Source organism: Cryptomeria japonica, chromosome 5 (genome assembly GCF_030272615.1).
Source record: "Cryptomeria japonica chromosome 5, Sugi_1.0, whole genome shotgun sequence".
Taxonomy (NCBI): domain Eukaryota; kingdom Viridiplantae; phylum Streptophyta; class Pinopsida; order Cupressales; family Cupressaceae; genus Cryptomeria; species Cryptomeria japonica.
Genome location: NC_081409.1, coordinates 667,629,849 through 667,645,415, shown reverse-complemented (window position 1 = coordinate 667,645,415; position 15,567 = coordinate 667,629,849). Strand labels below are relative to the sequence as shown.

General features: G+C 32.7%; 1 protein-coding gene across 1 annotated transcript; it reads right to left on the bottom strand.

Moving 5' to 3' along the window:
* Window positions 1–624: 624 nt before the first annotated feature.
* Window positions 625–2,961, bottom strand: LOC131047360 (replication protein A 70 kDa DNA-binding subunit A-like). The gene is made up of 3 exons (XM_057981242.2): window positions 2,917–2,961; window positions 2,236–2,513; window positions 625–2,134 (listed from the first exon to the last, which is right to left on the bottom strand). Exons 1-3 carry the CDS (start codon window positions 2,959–2,961, stop codon window positions 625–627), a joined length of 1,833 nt encoding a protein of 610 aa, XP_057837225.2.
* Between the last annotated feature and the right edge of the window lie 12,606 nt (window positions 2,962–15,567).

Sequence of the window (15,567 nt, the reverse complement as noted above, 5' to 3'; positions counted from 1 at the left end):
AAAGGATTCAAAATATTACAATAAAAGAAAGAGACAGGTCAACAAAATGCTTTGAATATATAATAACAATAAACATAAAACAACATTGTACAAGATATTGACATTGCAGATTATAATTTGAAATGGGCAGGGAAAGCGTGGTGAAATAGTACAATATAGAAATCATGATTTTGAGATCAGGAAATGTGTTAAAACAACATAGGTTGGAGCTATTGGTTCTTGTTTTAATGTTTGCGTCAATGTGTAATCTGTATGGTTTGTTTCTTATCATATTTGTACAGCATAGTATAAATATAGTTATAAAAAATAAGTGTTTTTGGAAAACATGGTTGTTCAATAATTACATAACATAAAAAGGTACAAAAGGATCTAAGATAATAAGCTGGAAAGAAGGGAAACTGCATTTGATTTTTTTTTGTATGATTGGAAGCATGACAAAACAAAAGCAATGTCAAAAACCAAAAGTCCTAGGCAGCCCAAAAAACACTTTAGATAGTGTTGATATAGACAACGACCGATAATTTAGTTCTGTCTGTCAATGATGACTAAAAACTAGGAACAAGCTATATATTGTATGAAGATCAAAAGGCACGTGGAAAGCATCACTATCCAATTGGTTTGGAACTATGCAGTTGTAGTCATCCGAGCAATCTCTGCAAGCAGAAGAGCACTTTCAGCCTGGTAATCAATTCTGGCAACTTTGGTTATCGTTGCTTTGAGCCTGGGTTCTGAATTGTACATGTCTGTTGTAATAGAGAGTGTGAAAACAAAGGAAGACAAAAGGACATGCTTGATAATGGACTGAGGGGTTTTTTGTGTAGTCAAATCGTACTGCAGCATGTAAAGCTCCTTGGCAGATATTTGCAGTATATTTGTGCCAACCTCATCAAAGGCAGTAGCCCAAAGAGCCCCTGTATGATCTTGGAGCTTCATCTGCAATAAGTATTTGTAATTGCATTCTGGCACAGCAGTTTGACATCTTGAACAAAACCATTGATTATCACTTTGCTGGGTGCATTTCTTTTTACATTCTTTTCCATTAAATTTCAAAGGGCAGGCTGGATAGCAAAAAGAATCAGTTTTAATGATTCTCACAACAGCCCTAATAGTACTTTCAACTGTTTTAGAGAGAACACTTGTACGCTCTAAAACAGCTGTGATTGTCATCCTACTGTATTGTGAGTTAAGCTGGCCAGCAACACATGATAGCGGTAAAAGGGCATCTGAAATCTTTCCTCTTGACATAAGTGTCTCTGTTTCAGGTATAGAAGGGTTTATATTTAGGGTTGTTGTTGTGGTTGTGTTGACCACCTTTCCATTGAAATAACCAACATGAGCATTTCTGACTGCAAGGACAATAGCTGTTTGGGTTGTGTGCATGCTCTTCAAATCTTCACCTAGTCGTTGCCATGTTTCTCCCCATAAGTTAACATCGATAGTAAAAGTTGAGGCATCATTTATTTTTACAATTCTCTTTGTTACTTCGCTTCCATCCTTCCTGCGAATTAATGAGGGTTCTCCAACAGCAACTACAATACCAATAACATCAACTAAAGTGTTGTTGGTGCAGTATGTAATTTCATTGATTGGTGTGAATTGAGAATTATTTGCTTCACATTCAACAACATCATCACAACGCTTCAATATTGAATTGTTGTCCAAAGTTATCTCAAGATGGCTGTTAAGCTTATTCCATTTAGTGTTAGCTTCTTTAACGCAACCTTTTGACACAGTATAATATGTTTCTGGTTCAACCCTATGATAATGCATTTCTGCTACATCGCCAAAGCAAGTTATTCTAATTTCAGTACCTTCACTATCTATCATGTCAAAGCTAAATACTTGGCCAGTGGACTTTGGTGTACTGTATTGATGCATCTTCCTCTTGTTTGTCACACGCCCTTTTATTGTCCATTTATTTTGGAAGGGGTTCAAGGCTTTAATCGGGCTGATATTAACAGAAGATTCATGCTGCACAGGTGGGAGGTGAATTCCAAATTTAAGGGATCGTTTAGTTGTGGCAGGTGTGTCTCGACCCAACATTTGTTGTTCTTGCTCTTTAAACAGATATCTAGGTTTCCCAAGCAATGGAGAATTGGTAAATTTGACAGCAAGGCTGAATATTATTATAGTCCTGTAAAATGAGCAAAATAAGAGGTTGAATAATCTGGATAGTGTGGAAAGGGGGATTTGAAAAGGCAAGAACAAACCAACATAACATATAGAGGGCCATACCTTGAGTTCCAAACATTTCTACAAGCATAGGCTGTCAATGATAGGATAGTGCCAATCTTTAATGTCTCTGAAAGCAGCAAACCACTATACTTAGGTGGGAGGATCGCCAATTGCATGTGTGTGGCATCAGACAAAACAACCTTATATCGGGCATTGTCATTTTCATTGTCTATCAATTTTTCAAAAGACAAAAGCTGAAGCAGTGGAGAGGGGACATCATCCCTAGCGTTGATGCAGAGCAGTGCATGTGGGGTCAATTGTAGATGTTGTTCCACTTCCTACAAGGACAATAGAAGACAACCAAATAGATACACAAGGTAATGTACATTCATACGCATTGGCATGGGCATGACAGCCCTTTTTTTTTTGAAGCTTCCAATTTGTATTACTAGCTATGTGTGTTTTTGTTTACAGGTGTTTTTTTTGTGTGCATGGAGAGATTATAGATTGATGTATTGAAGCATACAAATGCACAAGGACAATGCAGAGAACATCTGTTTCAATTTATTTATATATATAAATACGTAAACAGATGCAAAAAAATAGTTCAAGTAGCGACATATGTTGGTATATGCACTTGCATTGATGGATGAGAAGTCTACGGAAAACTAAAGAACAAATAGAGATATAATCTTTGTAAATAATATGAATAAGAGAAAACAAATGTATAAACAAGCTCACCGAAGTTTCTGTAGAAGGTTGTTGCGAGGTAGCAGGAGAGGCCATCGGAGATGTCATGGTGGCCACTGTGTTTGAGAGATGAGGAATGGGGTTTTGAACGGTGAAATAGTGAGTCTATGTCACAACAATTAAAACAAGTGAATATATTTTAACGGTAAGAACAACTCATATTGCACTTGGGATCAAGAGAAAATCTTCAGTCCAACGAGATCGCAATGAAATTTCAAAGTTACAATGAGCAATGTATATGTATAGTTAGAAGACAAGCACTTATCAAGAATACTTGGAATATCTTTGTCTGCTTTCAAAGAGTTTTAGTGAAAGGAAAAATAGAAAACGCTCTAATCAGTGATAAAACAAGTGCTGCATAGATACAATAAATGCTTTTTAGACTCTAGTAAATTTCTAATTACTTATATATGCACAAATGTTCAATATTTAGGTTTAGTTGACTACATCTGTGTTGGTTATTTTGTGATGTATTTATGATACATTAGTATAGCATATTTGTCTTAAGTGTGTTTTTTGATTCGGTGAATTCTCTAAATATGCGTGAAAAAAACAATTATATTCCGACGTGATAAGCTACATTAGATGAAATTAATGAAATAGAATGAATTTTGTATTTGGTTTTGCGAGCTATTTAAGGCTGTACATTAAATGCGAACAAAGTTAAATTTATTTCATAGCTTCCTAAATATACGATGTTCAGAGTATTTAGTTGGAGGGCGAGTTTCGTAGCGGTCGATGGGTATAATTAATTCACAAATCTTAAGACATGCAATGCTGTCCGAATTTAAAATTAAATGGTCAATAAATGCGTCTTTTGATATTCTGTATTTTTTTTTCACTGGAAGACATACGGTTCAACACTACAGAGGTCTAAGTGGCGAATCCTAAAACTCTTAATTCCTTGTCCATTCTTCTTCTATAGAAATATTCCTTCATGCTTTAACTTAAGCAGATTTTCACAATTTAAAACCTGCAATCTTCAGAGTTATGGCCATTTCTAAGAAGGAAAAGAAAATGGAAGTTTACGAGAACTTGGAGAAGATTGAGTAATTGGAGAAGGAACTTATGGTAAGGTATACAAAGTGAAGGACATTAACACAGGTCAGTTTTTTGCGCTTAAGAAGCTCAAGATCGAGAATAATGATGAGGGAGTTTCTGTCAGCACACTAAGGGAGATATCACTCTTAAGGGCACTTTCTAATAGCTGTTACATTGTAAGGTAAGAAATGTATACACCACCTCAATGTAGACTGTGAATTTGCAAAAAAAAGCTACACAAATATTTCAAAAAAAATTGTGTATGAGCTTTGGGTTTCACAAACAATGAATTGACTCTGCATTGGATGTTTTATCAGATTGGTTTCTCGCAAGCTTTACTTTTTTAGGTGAGAGGGGCGTAACCGACTTGAATAACCATTAAAAAGCTTATGTCAAAACAATGTAGAAGAATTGAAATATGATGTCATCTTACCATCTTAGTGACCCATTATCATGTTTAAGTTCTGTGGTACTGAGTGTTTCTCTAAAATTTAGTGAGCTTAACAGTCATAAGTATCAAGATAACCATCGTCAAACAAAATAAAATAATAATCAAACTACGAGAAAATTGGCATAGAAGTTAAACCACAGGGCAATAGTGGCGGATTTAGCCATCGATAAAACCGTAAGAACAAAGGTATTTGCAAGCTATGCAACTTCAAAAACTTACTAAACATGCATGTTTTAAATTTGCCTCTTATACAGTGATGTTAAACAGAACCATACAGATTTTATTATCACAGTAGAGTATATTAATTTTTTGGGTGATAGAATAGTTCATGGAAGTCTGTTGGCTTCATGGAGACCCTGTATTAAAACTTGTTAATAACATTGGGGTACATCCCTGTTGGTTATTTTGTTGCAGTTTACAGAAGAGAAGATAACTGCACAATGCCATTTTGCTTGCTATGGTTAAAACCCATGTCGTATCACTAGGTGAAATTGCAGCAAACCTAAAGAAAACCCAAAAACATCGGTTTAATTCGCTTGTTTGCATTTTTATTTTGCTTTTTCCTGAATCTGAAACACTTAAATTATGTAGTAGTAATTATCAGACGTATTGCACTTTAGGGTTTGTAGTCACCAGATCTGGAAATCTGTAGCCCGCCATGTGCAACCGCCATACCAATCTTGAAGTTTACTAATTCTTTTTAGTCCTAAGGAGCTTTGAACTCAGCGATTTAAGCCCCACACCAATGTCTTAAGTGTGCTTTTGATTCAGCGAATCCTGTAAATATGTGTGGGGAAAACAATTATATTTGGATGTCTTTGAGTTTGACAAATATCTCTAAATTTAACTATGTTCTATCATCTGTATTACCAGATATGTTTTCTTCCCTCCAAAAGCATTGATCTCTTCATCTTTAAGCATTGGCTATTTTCAGAGATAGTTTTGACACCATACCATTTTTAGGTTTCTAAACTTTTAGCTTTACCTGTAGCATCACTTATTCTTGAAACTGTTCATTGTTTGCCCCACTCTTAAAACAGCTTACGAATTCTTTAGTATATGGAATTATAAAGCTAGGCATTCTAATAGGTACCATGCATTTAGGTTGAATAAATTAATTTAGAAACATTGTGTATAATTCAAAGCTTGATAGATTGATATTATTATGTTTTTGGTTCAGCTCTTCCCTATTAGTTTGTGCAAATTGAAGGTAAATTTTTTTCCTTTTAATTGGCTTGTTATATTTTTCATGGTGCTCATGAAAAATAAATCCCAAAACTTAAAATGTGTAGCTATTTAAGGTATGCTCACACATACACATTCATAATTGTAAATTTTATTCATTTAAGCTGAGAGTAGCTTCTGAGGTCAATTTATATAGTAATCGTTGCATTATATTATTCGAAGTTGTAAACAAAAGTTCTTGACTAACAATTAAAAATCTGTCATTTACTCTTCTTATTTTCTTGGGTTGCAGTATTAGATTTTACAAGCGAGGTGGCAATAGATGATGCTTGGATGCCATTTTCTTATTTGAGTGAATTAAATTACCTTCTTGGTGCTAGTAATTTTTGTATTCGAAGAAGAGGATGGATTTGATTGAAAAGTTGTTGTTGAATCAATATCTGGATCTGTCATGACTTGTGGAGTTGTGTTTGGAGATTCTCATGCTGCACCTCCCAGGCAAATCTTTCAACAAGAGAAGGAAGGTGGTTGCACATAATTCCTATAAAATTATTTGAGTCATCTATATGGCAAAGAAATGAAATATAAATTTATGTTTCCACACCTTAACTAAATTGATTGACTGTCAGAGGTGCATGGTATTAGCTCCAAGTTTCTAAGAGTCCAGATCTTGTTTTTAACTTTATGGCTTTGGTTTGCCAGTCTTGCACTGTGCACTATATCAGTAAACTTTATGACTTCGGCTTGCCAGTCTTGCACTGTGTACTATATCATTTACTGATATAGGAAAACTCAATGGTTGAGTAATTAAAAGTTTTGGACTTGAATAAATCATAGTGAAATCAAGTCCATGTTAATTTATGATAAGATCCATTGCAAAAACTCTTCAATTATATTGAGTTAGAAACTTGGGCGAGCAATACAACATGGGTATAGCAATTTTCAATGTGTATTTGCAGTTTTCAAATTAAAAATATATCAGAAACTGGAAAGAGACTACTTTGGAAAATTGGAATGATTTCAACCTTGAACATAGAAAATACATTTGCTAAGGTTGATTTTTTGTATATAGATTGAAATGTTCTCAGGGAGATTGGTTTCCAGTGGACTTCTTAAGACTACTTGTTTATCCGTTCTGGCTACTAAATACAAACTAGTTATGCAGATGTTGGGACAACCAGCTTTCCATGTGCAGCTAGAATCTTTAAGAGTCTATAATGAAGAATGGGATAACCAACATTCGGATTATGTAGAAATAAAAGCACCAACTGTTTATAGCTTTGACATCTCTCTAGTTAGCGAAAATTGGAGATAAGAATAGAAAGTGCACCTCAATGGGTGCTTAAAATTGTTTTTTGCATTGTTCTAGAGGTTAATGAAGGAATAGGAAAAAGAAAAGCAGCGACCATACCTATAGCCAAAGATATGTGTTCAAAAAGTATTTCCTCAAGCATGAATCCTAGTAATATTGTATATTGGTTGTGCTTGTTGTGTACCTACACACATTATACAAACTGTGTTAGTAGAGACAAGGCACACCATTTGTTTTTTGAATGTTGTGTAATGAATAAAACACAAAGAAATTCTTTTAATTTTTTGGAAGGATTTATCAGCTAATTTTTAACAATAAATTTATAGAATGCCAGCAAAAATATAATGAATAAACAGTAAATGCTAGTTATTTTTTTATTTTTTATTGTTAAAAATCGATGAGAAAATCTTATGGCATTCAACAAATAGTTCATGTGCCTCGTCTCTGCTAACACATTTTGTATGACATTGGTAGGTATGGTGACCGATTTTCTTGTTTCTATTTCTTTTTCTAGCTCTATTAGATCAGCCCTTTGATTTCATAAGTTTAGCTCTATGACTATTTTTAGTTTTATGAATTTCTTCATTTGGCTCTTCCATGATCTATAGTTCAAACTCTACATTGTCACTATTCTACTATCCAAACAACTTGTGATTTGTTTACAATATGAAATAATGCTAAAATGTAGACATTAGCTTGCTTCTACAAACAATACTGTTGATAATCACAATTCAAAATCAGTTGCATTATATGTGTTGTACTTCACAACTACATTAGCTTGCTTTGTCAAACAACACTGCTGATAAGCACAGTATTGCATTGATGAATTAAAATAGAATCTTTATATATAGAAGAAATATAGTATTCTTGATTAAATTCTTCTATTGTTGTGCATATGAGATCCTTGGTGGGAGATCACTTGTCGGTTATGTTGAAAGTCTATCTATAGTGGTTACAGAAAACCTAGTTGAATGGAATTAACTTAAATGAAAAATTATAGAAAACCCCAAAATTCAAATCTGTGGAAGACATGTGTGATATTGTAAAGCTCAATTGACTGGAATGAAGCTGAATGCAAAAGTATAGCAAAGCCCAAAATTCAAATCCTAAAGGCATGTTAGATATTGATACTTGAGCTGATGAAAACTAAATGCAAAATTGTAGCAAAGCCCCAAATTCAAATTATCATAACAGATGTTTAGCATTGAAAGCCTACTTGAATGGTATGATATAAAAAAATAAAACATAAGTTACGGTAAAACCCAAAATTCAAATCCACAGAAAACTTGTCTGGTATTAAAAGCTAATTGAATGGAATAAACATAAACCTAAAACTATGGCAAAACCCCATATTCAGATCTCCATAAGACATGTTATGTACTGGAAGAGCCACAGAATCTGTTGTAAATCATAGAACTATTCCAACTTTATGTGGCGAGGAAAGAATTCTCCGGCTCTTTGAATCCACTCAAACCTCAATTAAAAATAAGTCACCCTCTAAAGATTTCATGCTTTAAACAAATTTTCAAACTAAGGATCCAAATGCCGAAATTGTAGAAGACAAGGATCACAATATATATACTCTGTTTCTAAATCTTGGACTAGAAAGATTTCTGCACAACAAAGTCTAACATGAACGAATTGGGCGGATTATAGATTCAACATAACTCAGAATTCGGACTCAAAATTGAATATAAATGCACACATATTATAATCAAACTTGTAGATTTGCAGGAAATTAAGCTCTGGCAATGATATCAGACAAACAATGAACCTAACCTATAGTCAAAGCAGGGTATCTAGCGAGCTCCTGTCGGTAGTTGTCGATGAAGCTGGCGACGTATAGAGTCTGGTAAAGGGCTTGAGCCTACTGATGCCAGCAAACACAAACAGAAGAAGAAAGTTAAGACAATACAACAACATCTAATGTGCTCAATGTTTTATCCTGATTCTAGTTGCAGGGTTTCGCAGACAAAATGCATTAAAAAAACAAATTCTAGTTACCTGCGTATGAGGGGAAACATTACAATTTATTTTCCTAATTGTTATAAATCTACAAAACGAATTCTGAGACAACACTGCACCTTTAATCATGGAAAGTAAAAACCGTAACTACAGGGTTTCGTTGATGAAATGCAGGAAGACAAACAAAAACTTACTTGCGAATGAAGGGAACATTACCACTTGAATCCCATAATTATTGATAGACCACAAAATGAATTTTGTAACAGAACTAGGGCTCCATCCATGAAAGGTTGAAGAAACTAAAAATCTAATTACAAGTTTGAATAATAAAATAAACAAATACAGAATTCCACTCAATTGGGTATGAAGGGAGAATAAAATTTTTAAGTTACCTGTATGTACCTTCTTCAATCTGTTTGAGCTTTTCGAAGCAATGTATGCTGTGAGAACACCATGCAAGGGCTTGCTTCAAATTGAGCTAAACAAAAAACAATACAAGCTAAATCCCTACTCCGTGCTTCTTAATTGTTACATCAGCAAATGATGAACTGGCCTGCACCTGCAGTGTACAGGTGTTACGAAGACAACACGTGAAATAAATGCCATTGCCCAGTTGATGCCCGGCGAAATAAACCCTTCGAGTTTGCAACATGCGAAGTAATGTTTCCAACTGGCAGTAATAAATGGTAATTATGAATGTGTGTCCAGTCAAATAAATATTGGCTTAACAAGCAAGTGGCAACTTTCCGACAAGTGAACTATAAGCCGCCTTTTTTCCCGATGCCTTTTCCGGATGGCTGACACTTTCCCGGCAAGGAAACCCCCATACAAAAAGCCTATCGGCTTAATAAAATGGGTGCACATTTTGAAAAATGGATGCCCATTTAGGATCGGACCACCATAGAGAAACAGGTGCACGATTTTTACAAACGGGCACACGTTTCTTAAAATGCTACAAATTTCAAAACGGGTACCTGTTTTTTGAATTTTAAATAACGAGCACCCGTTTCATAAAAGATGGAGCAGGAAACACACCTATGCCTCGGTTTTGGCTTCAGGTTCTAGGCTTGGTGGGACCAAACCTATGTTTGGACCTCCAAAAAAATGGCTAAGGCACTGGAATACCAAATTTCTGCCTTGCTGTAATTTTTTGAAGGTCTTCCTGATCATATATTTTGATGAAACGAAAAACCATTAGAGTTCTCATTGTCCTGATTTAAAAAATGTAAATTTCATAGTGATGATTATTTTTACTATTTGTGCATTATTTATCAGAAGTGGTACCTGAATGTAAAATAGTGAGGTTCAGTAAAACTTTATTAACTTTTTTGTTTTTAGGTTTTTTTGAAAATAAATTATATGACATCAATCTACATACAATTATTTGGAAGATTAAAAAAATAAAATTTAAAAATATGAAATTTTCATCAAATTATGGTGGTCGTACACCAGATGTTTTGAAAATGTAGTTTATAGTCAATTAAAAATTAATAAAAAAAAATATTCAATTAAAAAATAAGAAAAAATATTCTCATCAACATTTGGTGTCTTAGGTATCCTTTCCTAGAAGGATTTGCAAAAAAATATTTATTTACGTCAAAATATGGTGGTCGTACACATGTGTGGTATGGTCCTGAAATAGGCATTTTGAAAAAGTGGTTTTTATTCATGCCTACTAAAAAGAAATTTCTACCATGTGGATATTGAAATAAATTACATATTTGAAAATTACTCCAAGCACTACATTTTCTATTGCTAAAGTTTTTTTAGATTCAATCTCTAAGTGCCTCAAATTTTGACATCAATTGACAGAAAATTTGAAAAATAGGGAAAACACTTCAACTTTTTGCCCAGAAGTGGGACTCAACTTCTTGCAGCCACCCATTGATTAAATATTTATAAATGATATTTGCGTGCACCCTTCCTTTTTTATATGTATTTGTATCTTTTCACTATTTTCAAATATAAATCAATTATTGATGTCTTGTTAATAGAGTGTAGAAACGTTAAATTTGTATATTTCTTCTACAAAATATTTAATTATATACTTAGTATGACCAATGCACTGTAGGTTTTAGACTATCTTCATCCCTAAAATTTGCATTCACTTATTTCTCATATATATTATGCTTCAATTTTATTAATTGTTTGTGAACCATTTGTAGATTCTTATGCCACCTTTATCTATTTCTTGATTGCTTGTAATCATGTAGACTAGTAGATTTGTGTGGCAAGTTACATAAATCAACATATTGTTCTATGTTTAAATTTTTATTGTCCTCATAAATAGGTTACCTTATAATTTGAACACTATTTTTATGTACAATGACATGAAATAAAGAAGTGATTGCACGAAATATGTATTGCATAAGAGATCTACATATGTTGGCTTAGTGAATATTGTATACCTATTCAAAACCTTGATCCAAAGAAAGCTAAAGAATTGTGTTGTCTCCTTCAATTTGAATTTGAATTGAAGGAAGAACTCTTAATTTGTTATTCATCTTTAATAATTTCTTGTTTCTTTTTCTAATATGTTTTTTTTCTAAATCTTTTAATATAGTAGTTAATTCATTTTTTAATTATTTTTTAATATAAACAAATTATAAATAAATATAAATTAATTATATACAAATCAATTTAAAAATTCAATCATTTATATTAAAACAAAATAGACGTAAGTATTTTTTTTATTTTTAATAAATAAATCAAAGATAATAACTTTACAACAATTATTAATCTTAATTCATATTCAATTGATTTAATTGTGATTTAAATGTAAAATCATAAATCAAACATTCGTGACTTTATAATGAACTAGGGAGTATAACGTAAAATATTCTAACTAAAACAAAATAAATGGTAAATTAGAGTGGGAAAATTTTGAATGTTACTTTTGGAAGTTTGAGGGCTTTATAGGTACAAAATTGATATAATATTTAGATAGAAAATAAATGTTAAGGTTTCGTTAGGGTTAAGGTTAAGGTTCAATTAAGATTCTAGTTAGGGTTGTATTAGGGTTAGTTATATGATTCAATAAGGATTACTCTTATGGTTTACTTAGGATTATGTTTTACTTAGGGTTATGGTTTAAATAGGGTTAGTGTTCAATTACAATACAATTTAGGGTTAGGGTTATGGTTTAACTAGAATTAGTTATATGATTTAATTAGGGTTATTGTTAGGATTAAGGTTAGCATATAATTAAAGTTAGGTTTAGGGTTAAATTCACGTTATCTTTTAATTATGTTGAGGATTCAATTACTATATAGTTTAACATTAGAGTTTATTTACACTCAAAGTCTAATTAAGATTTAGAGTTAGTGTTAAAGTACAACATTTTGGAATTACTGTTAGAGTTACATTAGGGTTGGATAGAGTTAAGATTCAATTATGAATAGGGTGCAATCAAGGTTAGGGTTTAAAAAAAGTTATGATTCAATTAAGATTACACATAAGTTTCAATTACAATTACACATAAGTAAAGATTGACTTTCATGATTTAATCATGAATTTTTCACATATTAATATAGGTATGCTAGTATAAACATAATGACATTATGAATTTTGATTCTATGATGTAAAAATGATCAAATAGTCAAAATTCAAAAATCTTATTATATAATTTTAATATAAAATATAATTACTAGTAATTATTAAATTTGTAAAAGATTTTTTTTAATTAAAAAAATGTAATTTGATCAACAACTTATGAAAGATATTTTTAAATAAAAAACTTAAATTTAATCAACAATACTTTTAAAGTTAATTAAAAAGATAATTAATGCAAAGATGTATTCTACAATGACAAGAAGAGATGGAGAGTAATGACGTAAATGTGATAACAAAAAAGCTTATCTTATATTTTAAATTTGACAACATTAAAATACTAATATTTAGGGCTCTTTCATAGTGTGTTTGTTAAGTGGTGGTGTTGTTGTGATCACCAAGGTTCAAACCCTTGTTGGGTCATTGTGATCGTCAGCTTGTGCCTTTGCTAATCCAATGTGTTCGCAAAGTTTCAACATTAACATTGTTAAATAGACTTTTAAAAAATATGCTAATATTTAATAACAAAATAATATTTTCATCTCACTCTGAATTGATATTTCTTATTTATAAAATATTTATACAAATAATCCAAACTTAAAAGAAGAAGACACCCTCAAAGCCTGAAAATGTAAATGAGACTAAATCCAAACTAAGACACAATCCCAAAGAAAACAATTCTAAAACATCGCCGACCACCGAGACTTGACTTGTGTTGCTATGCGTGAGGCTTTCTTAAAAATCCCACTCGCTACTTTTTCAGCAGCATTTTTGGCGTAGAATGACCAAATAATCAGATTAGACAGAAAATGATTCTGGTTTATTTTTGACATCAAATCTGCAAAAAACTGTTGTTGCTGAACTACTGAAACCGATTTACTCTGCCTCTCTGGCAATTGGAATATACTCGTCTGCACACCCACTTCACATCTCATGACACACTGCTCTGTATCATCATCCCCCCTGCATTTTTCTGTCATTCTATCTGCATTCACAATTCCATGATTTGTATGCTCAAACTTCTCTTGATTTCTATTCTCATATTCATGGCCTAAAGGACCCTTTTCTTGATTGTAATTTGTTGGGTTTTGTTCTGAATCCATGGTACCCATGTCTTGGAATTCTTCTATGTCACTACCTCTATCTGTGCCAATTTCGTGTTCAGACTGAAATTCATTTTTCTCCCATGTTCTTATCAGCATTTCTGCGTTGATTACATCTGGGGTGCAATCACTCCAAGAAAAAGATATATTTGAGTGTTTTCTCTTGAGATTCTTTACTTTATTTGAGCTCACAGAAGATTCTCCACTACTGCTGCATGAATTAGATCTTTTATAATGACCACCCATTTTTTCCAATGATTTATTTCTCTTCTTATGCTTGGTAATGCTCAAATTTCTACAGGTTGTTTTTCTTGTTGGTGATGACCTCCAGTTGAAATGGTTTGTTTGATATCTGTTTACGCAGATAATGCAAATGGGTCTTTCATTATGATTACTATTCCTGCAAGCTGTTTCATTCTGTTTATCATGACAGTTTTCACAAGATGTATTACAAGTATTAATATTATTATTTCTGGGCTCTTTCAGATGATTTTCTTTCTCTTCAATCTTTACTGCCATTGTTTGAATTTTTTCATGCTTTTTTGTTTTCCTTCTGTAAGGAAAACATCTAGAGAGGAAATTAGAGGCCTGATTTCCCTTCTTCTTCTCTGAAGCTTTTTTCCTCAGCGCCATTTTTAAATATTTTAAATGTGTCTGCAAATTTGGTGGACTTGTTTATATCTGAGTGAGAATACATTTGCAAAACAATGAGATTTTATCCTCAAATAGAGATCTAGCGTGGCGGTAGAGATGCAGCCTTTCCCAACGGTCACTTGTATTTGGATACTGATTGTTCTGCATTTACTTTAGTGGAGAATTAAGTGATTGACGTAATAAAAACATAGTTTCGATTATGAATTTAAATGAAATTCAACATATAAATTCTAATGTAGAATTTAGACATTTCTTCATTCAAATATTTATAAGATTGGTATTTTACAAGTTTAAATTTATAAATATCAAATTAAATGTAAAGTATTTAATAAGAACCCTACAAACCTAGTCCCTTAGTTGAAGAAGCTTTTGCAGTCATACCCATTCTGGATTTTAACAGTTTCTTTGCCATCTTTGAAGAATATCTCTATACTTTTCAGTGTTTAGTCTTCCTCTATTGCCATAGCTTTTTCCTGTGGCAACTCATCTCAGTAGCTTTACGAATTTAACCTCCTCACTAACTTCAAATATCACTCCTTGCAATTTAACACATCTTTGGTCCCAGAATTCAGTAAATTGGATTGACAGTTTTCGGTCACACTCATTCAGCCGTTCAAGGTATAAAGAAATGCCACCCTCACTCAAAATATACCAAAGGGTGTCATCCTTCTTCACTTAATTGCAAGATCTGGGCTCAGTGTGAACTCTATTACTCCCTACTAAGACACACTGGCTAACAAGTTTGGGAAGAACCAGAGCAACCCAACAATGTAATAAAGATGTTGTCCTACTGGAAATATCTAAAGAGTTCCACTGCATGATAAAATGCTAGCAAAACTAGCACGTTCAGGGAACCTTAGTGAAAAAAGAAGCTTGATCAAAGCCTTAGCCCTCAGACATGCAATTTTCATGCTTCAAATGCAGTCTCCATAAATTTAAGTCCGTGGTGGTACTGGATTGGTAATCATGAACATAAGATGATATAGTTGGAATGTACATTACTGTCCACCTTGTCCATCATCCAGAAAGTGGCTATCCAGCCAACTAAAATGTAATCTAGTAAAAAACAGTTTTTAAAAAAGAAAAAAGAACTGATTGTTTTCTTCATAAGGATTATGTTTTATTTGGCTGGATAGCCGTTTCCTCTCCACCCATCTTTTCAATTCCATTGTCTTATCAGCACCATGAATATTGCTCTAATAGAAGGAAAATGAAGTAACAAGAGCTTGAACCCCTTTCCTAGTAATTAGACCAATATCACATGAACACAAAATAATAACATCACACCATAATCTATATGTTATTAATAATCACAATTTTCATTAGGCATTTTTATTTAAAAGCATTAAGTTCCTATGAAGAAGCGAGGGAATAGGTTTGGG